Source organism: Rissa tridactyla, chromosome 8, assembly GCF_028500815.1.
Source record: "Rissa tridactyla isolate bRisTri1 chromosome 8, bRisTri1.patW.cur.20221130, whole genome shotgun sequence".
NCBI classification, from domain to species: Eukaryota; Metazoa; Chordata; class Aves; order Charadriiformes; family Laridae; genus Rissa; species Rissa tridactyla.
The window spans coordinates 12,146,819-12,165,477 of NC_071473.1; the positions used below are offsets into that span (position 1 = coordinate 12,146,819).

An 18,659-nucleotide genomic window follows, 5' to 3' on the forward strand; every position below is an offset into this window, starting at 1 on the left:
TCAGCTGTACCCCAATATTGTATTCAAGAGACAATAGCAGGAGCTTTTCACTACTGACAGCATTAATTTTGCTTCAAATTATGGGCTTCAAGGGGGGGGGGGGGAAGGAAACTGTAGCACTAAAAATGCAAGTCAAGATGTTACTGTAGAAGAAAGGGACACTGTTGTCCTGCATATAGTTACAATTCTCAAGCAAGCATCCTAGACCTGTGTTACTTAGTTGCTCCATACATACAGGTACAAGAAGCAAGTCTAATGCTTCCTATAGAGCTCAAGAACTTGGACTTCAAAGGACAGATTTACAGTAGCTTTTTTCTCCTAGGCAATTAAGTGTTTAAAAATTTCAGTAGGTAAAGGAAGCCATGTATGAAGTCATAGAAAACAACTGGGTGGCCTCAAAGCTCATATGCCTACCCTAAGAGTTTTAGTATATGTAAGCTGCCCTCAGTGGCTCAGTGTTGTTCCTTTTCCCCCCCTTTCTGCCCCCCCCCCTTCCCTCCAAACCTTAGACGTCCATAACTCCCCATTTAACACATCTTTTTACAGTTCCTATAGCTGAACTATAGCACAGAGCAGGAAGGGAAGGGATGTCACCATTGCTGACTAAAAACTGACCAGCAATCTCCCTTCCCCATATCAACACTTGTTTTTGTACAAAAGACTGAAACTTATCTTGTAGTAGTACAGTTCAATCACAAGACTTATCTACAAGATACTTTGACTGAATTCTATACTTGACTGTTTGTCTGTAGACTAAAATGCCTTTTTACAACAGGCTGTTAACATATACCCTAACTGCTAAGTACACAAACAGGGGTTCTAGGAATAGTTCATACTAGTTGCACTTATGCCAGTTTTAGTAAGTAACCACTTCCGCAGTTTCAGCATGCGGACCTACAGAAGAGAAAAGCCTGCTCTACTGCCATTTCAAACTCCTGGAAACCTTCTGGACCATCCCTGAGGGTTCAGTATCCATCATTAGTTCCCAGGTTGGAATCCATCACAGTGGCAGTTTCCTTGCAGTAGCTACATAGTTAGAGAACTCTGTTCTAGCAGTCAAAAGCTTAACCTACCTAGCTGCAACTAAAGGAAATTGCTTCCTTTCGTAGAGCTCCCGTGTTTCCTCCCTCAACATGTTACTGAAGGCTTATACCTTCTTTTCAAAGAAAGTATTCTGCATCAGTCCAATAAACTGTTACAAGTAGGAGTTCTGACTTTCTGGCTGTGCACTCAAGTTAGTAGCAGAAGCAAGCTTTAACTGCAGATTTGGTTTTGAAGGTCTGGAATCGCATCAACAGTTGTGGTTCAGGAGTCCCCTTGAGTTACGTACAGTTGCATCACATTATTCCCATATGCTGTGGAACACAAAGCAAAAAGCTTCTGGCAGCCTATTTACAGTTCACAGTTTAAAGTAGTTCACATTACAGTAGTAGCTCCATTAAAATAGGCTCAGCTAAACATTCAAGTAACAGAAAACACTAGTAGTCTCTTCACACCAATATATCCCTGTGTCCATTGCCGGCAATGGACATTACACCAGGCGAGTTAGCTCCTATCATAGAGGAATTAGGATACACAGTTGATGCGAAGTACAACTTCTCAGTGCATGCAGTTGCGAACAAAGCTTATTTAATCCTCATCAAGGTATTTTCTGATGAGTAGTGTGCATGTGACCAGCTTCTTCACAGTATAGAGATTCTTCTGCTGGTTATACACATCATAAGCACAGTCCATATACATGTGTTGCTCCAAGTTAGCTATGTACTTCTGTGCCATTTGGAGTTAGCTTAGCTTTCCTTTCTACACAGGGTCCTTTAGCAGAGTACTGCACCAGAAGAAAGGGCTCTTTAGTTTCTCCTTCACCCACGATGCTTTCCTCATCTTCAGACTGGCTGATCCTCTGCAGACGCAGGTAACACCAGCAGCCCAGTATCAAGGCACCAAGAGCTGCAATAGCAATCAAAATAACAATAACAGTCACCACTCCAGTGGTGGGGCTATGATCCATAATAGACATGGTTGGTATTTCAGACTGTCAGACTGCTTTAACGAGATTCTTCTGTCCTCACTATCAATCAGGCTTGCTGCATCTTCAAACTCCTGCAGTGGAAAAAACAGACACTTCATGAAGTTGGGCAGTTTTACCATATTCAGCAACGTTATATTCATGGCTGGGATCCTTCACAACAGCACATGACCCTTTTGCATTCAGTGCTTTGGGCTTCTCACACTCCTACAGTTCTTAGTCACTTTAAGCTATTCCTTCAACAAACTGCCTTTGAAGGTGCAAGTTTCTACATCGAACTACAGCAAATGAAAGCTAAACTTATTTTAACTCTGGACATGCTTGCCAAGACAGCACCATGGTCGGCCTGCTATGAGGTAACAATTTTTCCTAGGAGACACAAGATGAGGCAAGACAGACATGTAATAGACTGTATGGAAGTTATACAGGTTTAGAGGTTTAAAACTGTTTAACACAAATGCTTAATCATGAGTGAGCTCCCAAATCCATGACAAGGTGGCAATTCAGCTACCTTTAGTTTTCCTAAACAGTACATTTGAGTCAGAAGTCTGGCCCTTTTTAAAATTTATTTTACAAACATCCTTCTTACTTACTAACACTTCCAGGATTGATAAGCTAATTGCAAAGGTAAGTGCAATGCTAATGCATTACTATAGGCCTGTCCATACACTGGTCTGTTTATAAGGGTTGACTAATTGGTTGTTCATTGAGCTGATCAAAAACAGCAGATGTTGCTTTATATGCATTTTTCATAAGAGGCGGGTAGAGCTGGACTTATTGAAGGCTAACAAAACAGAAGGGGAAGATCATTATTTTAATTTTTTGCTCCTCTTAGTGGCTTGAAAGCCACAAGAGCAAGGTAATGTGTTAGGACTGCAGCTGAAATTGGAACAGAGACAGCAGGCATTAAAATGGGAGGGAGGAAGGAAAAGCTCCAAGACTTCCTCAGTCTGCTGCAGAGTTAGAGCAGGACAAAAGTGTATAGGGAACGTCTTTGCTATTTCCACTTAAGAATTCACAACACTGTTTAAGGGATCATGTGAGCCTTGCCTTAAATTTCAAAGTTATTGTTTACAAAGTTGGTAGCATTACATTTCTCCACTTCAGCTGGGATATAAGACAATTCTTTCTTACTACTCTAACAAGACAAACACAAGGAGGACTTTAGTAGAGACCAGAGCCAGTCCTTCCCAGGAACATATCTTACCTCTCTACTGCTGTAGGTATGAGTCAGGACTCGATACTACAGTTTCAGGTACAACAGATACAGTCTCTCATGGTTCTAAGATCAGCTGCAAGTGCAGAACAACAATGTCTGCATTTCATCTGACATGTAGGCACTGGCTGGCAATAGGACAACAACAGGAGTATCTTCTGGCTGCCATAAGTGCCAGTCTATAGAGGGCCTTATACCTTTCCAGGAAAGGTACCATCTTTGTTGCTGTCTCAGCTGCAAGAGCAGCCATCTTCATATAGACCCCTCAGAAGTCAGTCTTAACCAACTTAGAGCCAGAACCGTTAGGTTATTTTGAGTGTTATGCACTGCACTTGAATTCTCACCAACACTCCAACATGAATGAGTCAAAGCAATTACAGTGCAGCATCTTTACTAACAGAACTCAAGCTAGAGACTAAGTTTATTCCCTAACAGATCACGGAATGGCAGAACCATGCCCACTGCCACATAGCCATTTCAGCAAGGACACATCCACTAATGAGAAGTTCAGCATGAGCATCATTAGGATCCCGTGTCACATAACTCACACACACTCTGGCTACATTCCCGCCCTGTAAATGACAACCAATAGCTTGTAGTGTACCTGATACAAACAGCCAGGTCACGCAGACCCAATTTTGCCCAAGCAAGAAAATAATAAAATGAAGTACACTCCATGTCCTCAACAGAGCTATGTGCCCACTGCAGCCAGAGATGTGTATGATTTTTGTCGTAATCATCTTGGTTCTGCAATGCTTACTCAACACAGGGCGATCAGCTGACGGTGATTAAGAGTGACTTTCATGTAGTTCATTTTCCGCAGGGCATGTCTGAACTGCAGCACTGTTTGATCTAGCCACAACAGTACAGCATCAGCATAAAGGATGGTTTACCTTGTTGCTCATGCAGACAGTGTATTGCCCACATTAAGCCCTCTTTTGCAGCTTGCACAATTACTAGCAGCAATGCCAACCTACTAGCACTGTTTCTCTACAGCAGTTTGACACAGCGCATAACGTTACACGAGAACTGAACAGCTACTGTCACCTAGAAAATAGCTTTTAATACTTGAAACTAGCATTGCAAGTGCTACCCCTCTGCCAGACTTCAAGCGAGTAGAGGTAACAGCTATACAATGTATGAGACTTCACACATCACCATCCTCTGTATCACCAGGATGTTTTGGCAGGCTGTTTTTAGAACTCAGCATAATAGCTAGCAAGACACAGATGTTTGCAAGTAGTCTTGAGAAACAAGTCTGAAAGCAAGAGCTAGATGTTAGGTCTGTGTAACAAAGGACCTACATCCATCTGGACTGAATGAAAATACATTTCCCCCTCCCCATTTTTAACAGCCACAAATTGCAATGGTCTCAGTTTGACCTGGAAAACACAGGCAGGTCTGCAAGTTCCTATCTGAGGGAGAAATGGGGCTCTTTAAGGCTGCAGACCTCTGTCTTGAGACAAAGCTTTCTCTTATCAGATTACACACTGGGCTATTGCCATTCCCATTTCTTCGGGGATCCTGAGGAGTACAGCTAGACCAGGAAGTCCACTGTTTGCGAAATTGCTTTTTCTGAATAAAGGAATAAAGCATGCACAGGAGCAGTTCAGAAGAGTTATGAGAGGTAGGCATTTATTGCAGTCCTTGTGTGAAAAGCTGCATAGTACCTTCTTAATTCTTATTTACTGTTCTTGGACATTCCTGTTTAACACCACAATTACTGCTTAATAACACTGCTGTTGCTTGCTTGAAGTTGAGGCAATTTAACCCCTACTTCCACCTTTTAGAAAAATCCTGATATTAAACTATACAAAGACACAAGTCTCCATCAGTCTTATTTCTCAGCAGGCACTGGGAAAAACCTTGCAGGCCCACATGCACTCCATGAGCGGGTGACCTCAGTCGCTGGCAACTCCCACTCAGCTGGCGCTTCTAGAATATATGACATTTTACAGCAGATGACAGTCAGGAAGCTAAGTAGAGAGTTTCAAGGTACAGAGCTGACCAGGAAGAACACGCCGATTACTTTGGGTATGGCCACTTTCTTTCTTTATCCTCTGCTCTAGCAAGTTAACTCAGCTTGGTCATGACAGCTCCTTCTATAATAAATTCACATGAATCCTTTATAAAAGGACAGATTTAACAACTGGGAGGTCATTTTTTTTTGTGGAAGTCTTGCTTGTAACTTTACACACAGTGAATATTATTAAACTTACCCTTCCAGTCTAGGAGGTCATTTGTATTTATTATCACCAACTAACTCAGAGCTCTTGAAGACAACCAGATGTTAACAGGAGTAGATGTAAACAGAAAGTTGCAGGACCTGTCCCTGAGGCAGGATGTTAGACACGAATGCTCACTCCGCTTACACTAGAAAGTTACTTCTAGCTGGGTTAGGCTCTTCTGTGTCTCAGCTTTGTTATGGGCAGGTAGAAAGTGTTAAAAGATTCAGAACTAAGGACCTCCAGGATGCAGATGGCTGATTTACCCTTATTAAACAATTCTCAGTCCAAATTTGAGTGCAACACAACCACTTACAGATTCCTCTTAAAGACCTTTCTTGACCAAATCAATAGGATTTAAAATTCTGAATGCTTTTTGATTTGATTAAAAATTCAAAGGACCTGCATCAGTTTGAACTCTGGGACAGAAAAGAGCACAACTTCCTCTGGATGTACTGCCCAGCAAATTCCCTTTCTCTAGCAACAGAAATGAGTGTGATCTCACAATAACACTGCCAAGATAATCAGGTTGCATCACGAAGCCCTTTCTAGCTTCTATTTGGAGAGCTCATCACATCTTTGCACCTTAGCATAGTTAATGCTAAGAGTTGTAGAAGAAAACAAGCCTATGTATCTTTGGAAAGATTATTCCATGGACATTCACATTCTAGGAGAAGGACAACTAAATAAAATTCAAGGTCACTTTCTCAAAGCACTTCAACTCCACTTCTCAGGGAGATAAAGGTAAAGTGTAGAAGCCATTCTTTCTGCAGGCGTATCCTCTTCTCCTTCCCACTCAAGGCATCTGGAGCCAGCGCCCTATATAAAGTCAGGTATTAAGCACCTGTACACATTTAGAATGGTACAAACAGCTAGTTAATAGTGCATGATAGTAACTGGATTGGTGGCACTGTTATTTTATTAGCTTTAGATAGTTTTGTTCCAAACACCTGCAGTATTCTGGCAGTGAAAGCTACAGTGTTGTTGCTAGCTCATGCTGCTATTTTCCTGGCTTTAGGTCACCATATAGCTAGAGCTAAAGCTCTCCTGCAGCCTTAATTCTATCTTTAGCACTGTACATTTGCATGTTGTAACTATACTAGCAAGAACTACCAGAGAGGCCTTTGGTTTCTGTGTTGTTTTCTAGATGCAGAACTCCAACCTCACTACGCTTTCCACCAGCAACTGATTGAAATCAAGATTAAGCTGCCTTCAAAATCCACTTCTTGATGAGAGCATTCTGTAGATACCCTTAGAGTGATACAAAGTAGATTACAACTAGCTTTCAGACTCGCTCTTCCCTTAAAGCATACCTGATCTAAAGAAGTCCACAAGTACAACAGGAGCAGCACTGAGTTCATTTATCACTTTTACTGTAAGATACTAAAAGCTGTAAATTCCTGATCTTCAAAGGGATTGATAACATCATCCATATATACTTGGTGGTACTTCTCATGCTATATCTCCTCCCACCACATTTACTATCAAAGCAAGCATCTAAGCATATTTACTCATTAGCAAGATTAGTCAGATTCACTGGTGGGAACTGCAAATAGCCTGTCTCTGTTCTTACAGCAATCAAGCAGTGAAAACATCAGCTATAAGCCATTTTTCCATAAATAACTGCTTCTTTTCTTTTTTGCCTAATACCAGCTTCTACTCAGAACTTCATTTGTGAAGTTCTATTATCCAATTCAGAAGCTGTAAGTAAAGGGCAAACAGAAAGGCAGTTTAAATTGCAGAAGGCTGCTAGGGGACAAATTCAGTGCAAGGCTGGCATTAGTTTCTAAACCAAGTTTTTCATGATTATAGGCATTCTGCTGCTAAGTTCACTATCGTTAATGCCTGCAGGCATGTTTCTGAAAAGAAATACTGCTACCACAGAAGCCAAAGCTACAGCAAGAGGCTTCAAAAACAAATCTAGTATATCTCACACAAATATACCAGAGTCCTTAAGCAGTTATGTTTAAGATGCAAGTATTACATCTTTAGGTTTTGTATTTTTGAAGGGGGGGGGGTGTGTGTATACTTTCCATTACAGTATTTCACCTAAAGTTGCATGGGGTAGAGCAAAGGAAATGAGAATAAGACTACCAGAGTGACCTTCACCTTAAAAAGAAAAAATTAATTTAAAAAAAGATTTAGTAATGATTGGTTGGTTTAAAAGCCTCCATGTTAAGACCTTTAAGAGACAAAGTAACAGCAGCTTGCACTACATGCTACTAATTGTAAAAAACGCTTTTTCCTGTGTGTGCCAGCAAGATTACTTTTGAGGAGTGCTGCATACTCATCACAAGAGCATCCTTATTGCCAGTGGAAAGTGAGGGGAAAACCCTCCGGGGAAATGAGATCTGTAGCTCTACCACTGGCACACAAGTGCCTACAGCACCACACTCTCCAGCCATAAAAAGTTAGGCCTTTACAATACAGGAGTGCTCAGGCTTTACCACTTCCAAAAAACAGTGGGATCACTGTTATTCCTAATTAACTCCAGTTAATGCCACCTCTTTCTGATAAAGCCAAGCTGCTTTGCACAAAGTGGGGCTTGGCCAGAGGCTATTTTAGAAGCAGAGAGCTGTTTAGAAGCCTTCAATGCGAATCTCCTCCTCCCAACCCTTATTATACTTGTGATGAGGAATAAAAGAGCAGGGAAGGCAGCTAAAAAAGGCCTTTCTGTGGCTAATGAGTTATGGACAGTCTTCCAACAACTTAACATTCAAGCTACTGTTACAAACACTAGAACGAAAACTGATACCTAAAAGCCTTGACTGGAACAGCAGTTACTTTCAGCATGAGGTGTAGTAATACCTTACACTTAATCAAGAATTGCTTTTAAAGCTTTACACCATGCTAAACCACACAGAATTCAATATTTTACAGGAGACAGTAAGATGAAGAGAGGAGAGCAGCTGTCTAGGTAGTTTCTCAGACACAGTGACACAATTCCAAGAGCAGGGAGACCTTCTCAGTAGCACAGCAAGTGGAATACGTCTACACTGTAACTGCCCATCAGGCAAGTCAGACAGTTTATGTAGAACTAGAAGCAGGTTTCTAGTATTAAGACTATGTTTTCTTCAGAGGCAACTGCATGACAGGCAAAGCATCTGTCACACTCTAGATTTATATTTGTCAGTGTCACATCCACATGGAGCTCTAATGAGAGGTCTGTCCTGATAAGATAACAGGGTCTCTTCTGACATTCCATTATCAGAAGTAACATGCTGTGTATTTCCTGTGGCAGAGCTTAATTCTTGATATATTAGAAATATTGCTGAGACAGCAACATTAGTTTGCTAATAAAAAAACCCTTTTTCAAAAGAAAAAAACCCTTTTTCAAAAAAAAAAGCAACACAGTCAAGGTAGCTCTCCAAATGTGTGGTTTGGTTGTGGGTTTGTTTGTTTTTGTTTTTTTTTAATGGCTTGGTCTAACAGCAGCCAGACTGCACCCATGCATTCCTGATATTCAAGCGGTTTTTATACTCAGCTCAAATCTTCAGACCACAAGTACTGCAAGTCTATCGCGTACCTGCACCAAGCAGCTCGGGCTGGGAGTCCTCTACTCGGCGTTCCAGAATCAGCTTAGTGGAATGGAAAACTGAAGGTCACACTAGTTTTGGATCTTGTCTGGCAAGTCTTCCTCCTCGCTCCTCTCCTGTGGAGAGGGATCACACTGGTCCCTAGGTGCTCCACATCCCAAGTGCCTTTTGCTCTCGGCTCTCCAGAGTTACACAACGACGGCTAACCCGCAGCTCCCGCTAGAGGCGGGCAGGGAAGACGATCCGATACTGCTTCGCCCACCTGCCAACCAAGGCAAGAGTCTTACAAGTTGTTCCGAGTTCTCTGGGTCTATTCAAAAAGCAACACCTACTGACAGATGCCCGCACCTGCGTGCGTGACAGGAAGAGGAAGGGCACGGGGCAGCAGGGTACCGGCGCGCTGCTCGGAAGAAGGATGGGGATTCCTTTTGAGCAACTGGCCCCACCGTGAGCTCCGCGGGCTGCCAGCGCAGCGGCCGGTCCGGGCTCCTCTGCACCGCGCACCCAGCGCCCCGCACAGAGGGAGGGGGACGAGCCTCCCCGGCCGAGAGGGGCCCGGCTGGGGCGGCAGGGCCCGCCCCACCGCCAAGCCGTGAGGCATCGCCTTGTGACTGGCTGCCTGCAGCGCGGCGTTTACCGCCGCCACGGCACCGGGAGGAGGGGGCCGAGCCCCGGGGCAGAGCCGCCGCCCGCGCCGGGCCCCGCCGAGGCCTGCGGGGCTCCCCCAGCTCCGCCCGGCAGCGAGGCAGGGCCGGAGCGGAGCCCGCCGCCGCCCTGGCGCGGACCCCTCCCGCCGAGCCACGGCAGACACAAAGAGCGTCTCCCGGGAGGGGGCGGCCCCGGCCTGCGGGGTGTGTGTGTGTGTATAGTGGGGCGGGGGGAGCGCAAGCGGCCCCTCCGCCGCGGGACCCTCCCCCGCCTCGCCGCCCCAGCTCACAGCATGCGGGGCCCGCCCCCCACCCGGCGCCCAGACCAGCCTCTCCCCGCCCTGCTGCCGGGGCCGACCCCGCCGCGCCCGCTCACCCTCGGTCGGTCGGTCCCGGCCCCACCGCACACCGTCCCGCCTCGCGCGAGCACGCTTCCACCGACGCCACCGCGGGCGCGACGGCCCCTTCCCCGCCCGCGCCGCCTTATATCGGGGGCCGGGCGGCACCGCGCGGCGGCCAATCAGCGCCCGGCGCGCAGGGCCCGGCCAGCAACAGCTGACGGGCGGAGCGCCGGCGGCGGGCGGGCCGTGCCCTGACAGAGGCCGTGGGCGGCCCGCGGGGCGTTGGCGGGTCTCGGGGAGCAGGCTGGGGGCTCGAAGAAGGCGAAGCTGAGGTAAAGGGCTGCCCTGGGGGGCGCGCCCCCTCCCGCCGCCGCCCTCCTCGGCCGCCTCAGCCCTGGCCGGCGGCGAGGGGAGAGCGTGAGGGAGCAGATCGCGCCGGGCAGCCCCGCAGCCAGCCCCGCGAAGGGACGGAGGGGGACGGAGGTTTCTGGTCTGGCCCCAGCGCTCCCCTCGCCAACCTCTGCGGGGATAAAACGGCTCAGCTACCGCCTTGGTGCTGCAAGAGGCCCTCGCTCGGCTCTGCGGCTCACCGGTACCGCCAAGGCCACCCCAGAGCCGCCGTGGTGCTTGGTGAGCACTGAGGGCCACCGGACGGGCCTTCCTGCTGGGGCTGGGGCAGGCAGTGGACAGGCCTCCCTGGCTCTCAAAGGTCATCTGTCTGAAAGGGGTCTGGTATGATCTCGTTGCCTGTTTGTCCATTCTCTTTAGTAATTCACCCCGTGGTGGTGCAGTAGCTATGTAAATGCATTAGGAAATTGCTCAATGCAGGGTTTCTTCACCTTTCTGCTTAAGTTGGTCCTTACTGATGCCAGAGAGCAAAAAGATGATGGAGTATTGCGACTCCTCTGATGTGGTATAGTTGCTGGCTAAACAGATCCCAACTCGTTTGACGTTCATCCAAAGTCTTAAGAGGTTTCTGGCAAAAGGAGTTTTGAGGGAATAGACGGTGACAGAAGATCAAGTTCAGAAGTTACCATGACTTTATACAAATACCTGTTTTACGATACAGATGCTGGTTTATATCATGCACAGTTTTCTAGGGATTAAAAGTAATTTTTCCTTGCATTAACGCAGTGTCCACCATGAGCCTGTTGACAATCCTAAGAGCATTGTCCCTTTCCATTCTTATTCAGTGAAAAGCTAAATATGGCCCAGTACCCAAATGGATGCCTCACCTCCCCTGCTCGCTCTCAAAGCCGTCCAGACAGGAGCCATCTTTCACCTGGAAGCTGCACAGCCCCACTCACACATTTTGGTGTCTCCGGAGGCCTTCCTAAGATGACAGGTACTTGTAGACTGCTCCCAAATCCTACATAGCTGGTTTGCAGTATTATCAGAGAAGCTGTGTCATAGTACAGACTGCCCTAAACACACCATCTTGTTTAATCAAAAATGCATGGTGGCATGAAATACCTGAGATACCACAGCCAATTAAGAACATTTTAGAAAAGTCATTGTTTAATGTAAAATTAATGTTTGATTTAAATTTTGGATCTAATGAGTGTAGTATAGCATCAGTTTCTATTGTCTTTATGCATCAGCCACCATACAAGAGATGATAAAAGTACTACTAAACACATCTTTAAAAGTTCGGAATCTTTTCCGAAAGGAAGTGGAAGACCAAGCGCTGACACAGGGTTACTTTCACTGTTAGTAACTAATGGTCTGGATTGTCTGGCAAAGCAATATTGGCCATGGCAGTAAATTATCTTTCTGTCAAGTGAGCAGATGCAGAGGTAGCCTTTGGGCCAGTACTTTAATAAGATGTATAAATTCCATTTAGATATTTGAAACTCTGTGGAGATGCCTGTTTTACTTACATAGCCATGGCTGTAGACTCCACTGTATATGAGTGTCCTAATCCACTTCAGTGAGAAGGGTCATGCCCTTTTGTACAAAAAGCATGAATGCAATTACAACAGAGCTGACTGGTAAAAGCCATCCAGTAATAGCACAGCCTTAAGAGAAGACCACCAATCTCTTTTAGCATAATTTGAAAACTTTTTGCCTTTGAGACGCTTTTTATAGTGATTTTGTAATTCATATTTAGTAAAATGCACAGAGAAGAAAGCTGCTTCATTCACATCAGTTTCTTATCTTTGCAAATGGGCTGCTTAATCTGTGCAGGCTTATAGCATGGGAAATTTCCAGTCTTCTGTGCAGAAAGTACAGGGCTGTTAATCCTTCAAAATTGCTTAAAAACTTCTCTTACTTTGCAACCTTCACCAGTCCCTAGTTAATGCCTGAGGTTTATAGGAGAGGCAAGGCCCAAGTCACCTCTGATCCTCACAGCTGGGAAGCAGGAAGAACCCACTTTATACTTTACCAGGAGCTTGTGAAGCATACTGGAAGATTCAGTTAAGGCAATCAAGTAACATGCTGTTCTGCTGTGCTAGGGATGAAAAATTGAGAGTTTCCTCTCACTTATTTGCTATTGCTTCTTAGCTGTGCACAAGTAATGTGCAACCGTGGACATGCAACATGCTAGTGTAGGACATAGTTTTCTCTTCCTAGGAAAAAAGGTAAGTTCATCAATAAGATATTTCCCACAGTATTCATAACATATATAAACAGATTTAACAGTTTTCTAAATTTTATAACATTGTTTAAAGCTTACCCTCTTGCTTTGATGCTTTCATATCACAGCACTCAACGTTTTAAATCATTACATATGCTTATTGACTTCACTGGGAATTATCTGCAGAATTCTGGGATCAGTTGTAGTCATTGTCACAGTCATCCTCATCTCTGCTGGAGCTGCTCTGACCCCGAGCATAGTTTCCAGCAATGTTGATTTTAAGAGTTACTAATTATGGAGTTTCTTTGTTTTCTCTTCAGGACTATACCACTGCCAGAGAAATTAATGATCAGATTAAGATTTGCTTGTATTTCACTTTGTTTTGTTAGAGAGAAATTGTTTCCATTGTTGCAAATTCACATCACACTCTCCTTGACTTTCAATGGCTTTCAGATAATATGGCTATTTTAAATGTACCTCTTTCTGGAGTTTCCTTCTGTCAGTTACAGCCTGTGTCCTCTAAGTATATTCTTTGTAGATCTATTAACTTTGAATTTTGAATAGTTACTGACAATATTTGTTCCTTTAATAAGGGGCATCTGTTGTGTTATTCCTGAAATGGTAACTAGTATCCACGTGCTTCCTCTATTTCCACTTGGAAAGACAACAAATATGCAACAAATATATATTACACCTATAATATCTGTTCAATTTTCTGTTGTTTTGTAGCACTCTTTGCTGCAAAATGTGTTCAGTAATCATCTTTGCACCATAGAAAGTGTATTTGGGAAATAGACTTGTCCATGCAGAACACTTTCTTATGTGTGTTTTAACTGTTCCTTAGAAATAGCTGTTTTGCAAATCTATAGAGGGATTGTTAAAGAGGAAAAAATGCCACTATCTTTATTGAAGGACATATAAGTGACAACTCGCACCTTTACTTACAGGCCCACTGGAGAGCACATATCACAGAGAAAATGAGACCAAGCTTTGGAGATACGGACAGGTAAATATCCCATCCTGGACACTGGAACTGAAGCTTTTCTCTCTCAGGTTTACCACTTTAAGTGCATTTGATCAAATTAAAAAAAAAAAAGTGGTTTTGAACATTTATAAGGTCTTTAGCCGTGTCATTGTTTACTGCTTCCCCTACTTGGGCCATATTTCTTGTCAGGTCTTCCAGATACATATTGAATGTGTTAACTGGGGAAACCCAAAGAAAAATCTGTTTAGATTGCTAATTTTCATGTTTAAAACACATTTTTTACATTTTCAGCATACAGAGTAGAAAAAGCTATTTGGTCCATATGCTTCACAATGTACTTGAGCTACATTCACATAGAGCTAGAAATTCAGATTGGAGTGATATTGTTTTGAGGCTGAGTAGTCCAATGTTTAGTAACTTCTTGACAGTCTTACTAGATTTTATCACAATAGTTCTGCTTTTTACAGCAAGTGCTTCCTGAAACAGTGTAAGTGCACTAATGCAAATCATAGTTTACACCAGTGTATTGCATTTATTGTGACAGATTGCCTTGCAGTGAAACATCTCTCCAGATGAAGCCTAGTTTGAACTTTCCCTACTCTAGCCAAGAGACAAAGAAATCCCTTGTTATCTCAACATTTGTGCCAACTTGCCTTAATTTGCTTTGGATTTAAGGAGCACTCCTGAAACCGAATCACAGTGAACAGTTTAAACTCAAAGTGTCAGTCGTTACAGAAAACCAGAAAACACTGTACAGCTGATACCTACAAAAGAACAGAAATTTAATGAAAACATTTGCTACTGCACTTAATGATTACAACTGCCTGATGTTAGTAGAGAAGCTAGAGGTGATTTAGAGACAAAATGGGTTTTGAGTGATGTAAACAGCGAAGGTGGAAATGATCTGGAAAGCTAAACCCAAACTGACAAATCAATTCAGACAGCTCCATCTAGTCCCTTGATAGCTCTGGTCACCAATTTTTTCTGCAAGTTTCATGGTAAATTTTGTGTGAACGTTGTTGTTTATTCCTCTGGGATCCTGAAAGGCAACCCACGTACCTATGAAACCCAGCACAGGAATATTGCATCAGAACAATCAGAACATTTAACATAGGCAATATTTAATATGCAAAGTAGCTATTTTATCTATTATTAGGAAAGACTATTAAATATAGTCATCTGATTACGAGTAATTGTTTTAGTTGCAATTAAGACCTTCAGATTAATTTCCTGAATACCAGCAATTACTCACTATACTAGAAGCTGAGCCATAAGCTGTTCTGATGCCGTTTGTGCAAATGCCTTCGTTCTCCTTTGCATTCCTGAAGCTTAATCTGTCTGTAACTCTCCCCTCTTCCTTTTACTTCCATTGTTTCAAATCTCAAGTAAAGATATTTTTATCTCCTTTTTAGGATTAGGTGTACTCTCCCTCTGAAAATCTGTAGCTGGACATAATTTGAACTGATTGTGCTCCACAGTAGCTGTGTTATGCTATGTTAAATCCTAAATGTCAGAGTATGTGACTTTTGCTACATTATAATTATTGGTAGTATTCTGTGACCAGTTTACTCAGGGGCAGCAGGGCCTTCGAGGGTGTTAAATGGAAGTTAGCTGTGGTGGATGGTGCATCGGTCACTGTATGGAGGACCGCATCTCCTGAAGAAGGCCAGAAAGCTGCAAGGCTACCGCAGTTCAACGCGTGTATCTGGGGAGAGAGAGGTGCTGTACTGTAGTTACCAACATATGCAAATCCTTAGGGGAGACGGGGTTTGAAGACAAAGAAATTCAAGGTGTTAACCCTGCATGGTGAGCAGTGCATAAGAAGTGTACGTTTGTGCTTGACATTTCTGAAAGTAAAATTTTCCGTCCTTGTTTCATCACCTAAGATGCTTATTTGAGCAGTGCCAGCTCCCTCCGAAGTTCAGGGAGGGCAGAGTTGTGAGTGCCTGTGATCCAGGCCTATAACCCGTGGGCAAGGAGCAGAACAGCCTTTTCTCTACTGACCTAGCTGTCTTGTTGACTCAGCTTTTAGAGAATTCTGTTTTTATAACTCTTTCTTTTGAGAAATGTGGGTTAATGTATATATGTCAAAAGTTAGGTGTAAATTTGATTTTTATGATGTTTTTGTTTTGAATTGCTCTAGTTTAGAAAATCCTTTATTGCAGCAGAATTAATGCACTGGTAAAGCTGTTCCCTACAAAACAGTTTACAGTAGCTGTCAGCATCAAATGTTTTCTAGGCACTACATTCGCCACCTAGCAACCGTGCTAGGGTAATCTTGCTGCAAGTCATCCATGTGTGCAGTCCTGTCGGATAAAGGGACTGTGCTGCAGGATTACCCACCAGTCATTAGTCATTAATGACAAGATATCTTTCTTACAATACAAAGTACCCTGCAGATTCCCCAGGGTGAATGCATAGGACTTCAAAACAGCATTGCATTTTTCTGTAAAAGAAAACCTATACAGTATTCCTTATGGTGAGGTCTCCAGTCAGCAGTTATTCCCTGGAAGACAAATTTTGTAGGAAATATTTGAACTTTTTTCTTCACTGTATTTCAGAATTCTTTGAAGCTGATATTAATTGCTCTAAGAAATCAGATCACTTTACTACATTGAAAAGTCTGTTATCCTTTAAATACAATGAAGACATTTCTCTTATTCCTGTCTATTCCCTAGGTGCTCTTACACCCTGCCTGAATACCTGCTGTCCATTTTAGAGACTTCTGTGTCTCTTTAAGAGTTTCATCTCTACTAGACTTTCCTGTGAAGTTTCTCTGCTATTATTCATTATTGCAGCTATAGTAATAATGGGTAGTCTGGATAGCCTAGACTATCTCCAGAGGTAGACACTGTATTTGTTCCCATGCTAGCAGCTGGCCTATGGCACTGGCCAAGCGCTAACAAAGACAACGTGCTGTACTAGAGCTTGTAGGATATTGCAAATTGAGTAACAGAACATACGGTGAATGGAGCTGCTGGAGAGAGCAGTTATTTATTAGTATAGGGCAATTCTCTTAATTCCTTTAGGCTTGTGAAGAGTCAAGAATTCTATGGTGAGGATATTAGCAGGAAAAACAGAGAACAGGCAATCTGAAGGACAAGAAAAATGCTTAAAAAGCTAAAAGAGAATACAGAGCACCGGGAGACAGTGACTACCACCCCAGCAACTTGTGCAGATTATCCCAAACATGATAGTCCCTTTCCATTTTACTTGTTGGGGCATCATACCTATGGAAAGACTCTGAATGTAGCTTCTGATGGGATATAGCATATCAGATATGAAGTCATTCTGGAAACAGTCTTCTGGCATTAGGTATGCTTTTTTTTAACAGAAAAAAGCAATAAAATTTGTAGGTACTCAGACATGAAAGGTGTTACTAAGGTGTAATTTACATCCGTGAACAGTTATAACTGTGAACAGTTTTGCTTTAGCTAGCGTATGGTTTTCCTTGGAGCTTATTTCCTATTAGATGTCTGGGTAGGGCTGTAACCAGTGAGATTATTTGTATCTCATATTTCCATTTAAGTAGTAACAGGTTGCTTCTCTTTGCGGGAGTGTCAATGTGTAGCCAGATAAGCTGCATGTGTACATATATTGCTTAGGTTGTATTAATAGCCTAAATTGCTTTTCAGTGTTTTATTCAGATTATTAGCAGTTACTCAAGCCTGTATAGTAGTGCAGAGCGCCTTCAGCCCATTGTGTTCATGTATATGTTTCAAAGATGCATTTAACCTGTCTATGAATCTTGAACAGTATAAAGGAAAAAATTAAATTAACAGCTTTGATGGACTTGGTATTCCAGCCTCTTATGATGCAGACAGGCCTGAAATGCTCTTTCTGTGGTTCCTCTGGTATGTGACAAAGCTGTGTATTTTCTGATTGTTTAATGGGGCATTATTTACTAAACACAGATTAACAGCTGTAGCTGAGAGATCTACAATGTGCTCAGATGGCTGATAGGAATGAAATGCAGATAGTGGGTCAAAACACTAGAGAATATGAGTGGGATCTCCAGACTAGCCCGCAGTACAGTTCAGAGAGCTGAAACGCTCAAAGGAAACTGTTGAGGAAATCTGTTTTATACAGCTCTTCATCCTTTCAAATGTTATTTAGGTTTATTTAAAACAAAAAAAACCAATAACTTTTTGGAATAGAAATCAGCGTACTGCCTAGAGACACAAAGGAATCCAGTGGTTTTACCTTTAGCTTGTGGCAGAGCAGACTCCAACAGCCAGCTCTAAAAAGAATCAAATTGGAAGTGACACGAAAGATTATCACAGACCCAACAGAGCACTTAGACCAGGTTTCCAGCTAATTTCAAGACACTTGGAAGGCCTCCTAGACACAACTGATACCTTCCTTTTCACAATGTTGGGCAGAAATGTAAACAGATCATTCTAGAGACCTGTTTCTTACTGCTGAGTTAATATAAAAAAAGCCTTGTAAATGGAAATCTGACATCCATAGTGTCACCTGTAGACATCCATGGTGTAGATGTGCCAAGAATAGGAAGGTGTTTATTCTGTGATAGGAAGATGCCAGACAAGGCAGTTAGTGAGATGTCCCAGACACCTGGGTCTACCCAATATCTATTTTCTATTACTCTCCTTTATGCTCAGGTTCCTTGTGGTTCCTTGTCTTCTGTAATTAACTACATCATCTCATCTGTTGTGCTTAGCGGGGTTTGGGGCAGCGGTACCAGCCCTAGTCCTGTTATGTATCGTCAGGCTGTATCCAGTGCTTCCAAGCACTGCCACATGAGGTTAGAATCAGCTTGTCTAGGAGAGGGTGCTCAGGAAAATTAGATGTGCAAATTTAACGGGCATTGATTTGTAACAGCTCAGCCTTCCATCAAAGGTATATCCTTAGGTAGAACCCACACCTTGTCAAAATCAGAGCATGTGCAACAGAGTCATGCATTTTAACTACCTCAAAGGTTTAAGTAGAAAATGTCTGTTCCTCTCTGTCCTGTGGAGCCGGGTACCAACTAGAGGAAAAGAGGGAACAGAGTGACAAGGGAGGGAGAACAACGGCCAACCCTCCAGATCGCCTGGCTTGCAGAGGAAGAATCATTCAGTTGCACCAACAGGAAATTTCTCTAA

The 18,659-nt window shown here is 43.2% G+C and overlaps 1 protein-coding gene across 1 annotated transcript; it reads right to left on the reverse strand.

Annotated features, from left to right (window-relative positions):
* Nucleotides 1–1,753: 1,753 nt before the first annotated feature.
* Nucleotides 1,754–10,133, reverse strand: SNN (stannin). Its single transcript, XM_054211600.1, has 3 exons — nt 10,027–10,133; nt 8,994–9,265; nt 1,754–2,100 (listed from the first exon to the last, which is right to left on the reverse strand). The coding sequence occupies exon 3, from the start codon at nt 2,015–2,017 to the stop codon at nt 1,754–1,756; it is 264 nt and encodes an 87-aa protein (XP_054067575.1). The 5' UTR covers nt 2,018–2,100; nt 8,994–9,265; nt 10,027–10,133.
* Between the last annotated feature and the right edge of the window lie 8,526 nt (nt 10,134–18,659).

Bases quoted from the DNA above. Each gene is read 5' to 3' on its own strand.
- SNN (XM_054211600.1), bottom strand. From the start codon at position 2,017: ATGTCTATTATGGATCATAGCCCCACCACTGGAGTGGTGACTGTTATT.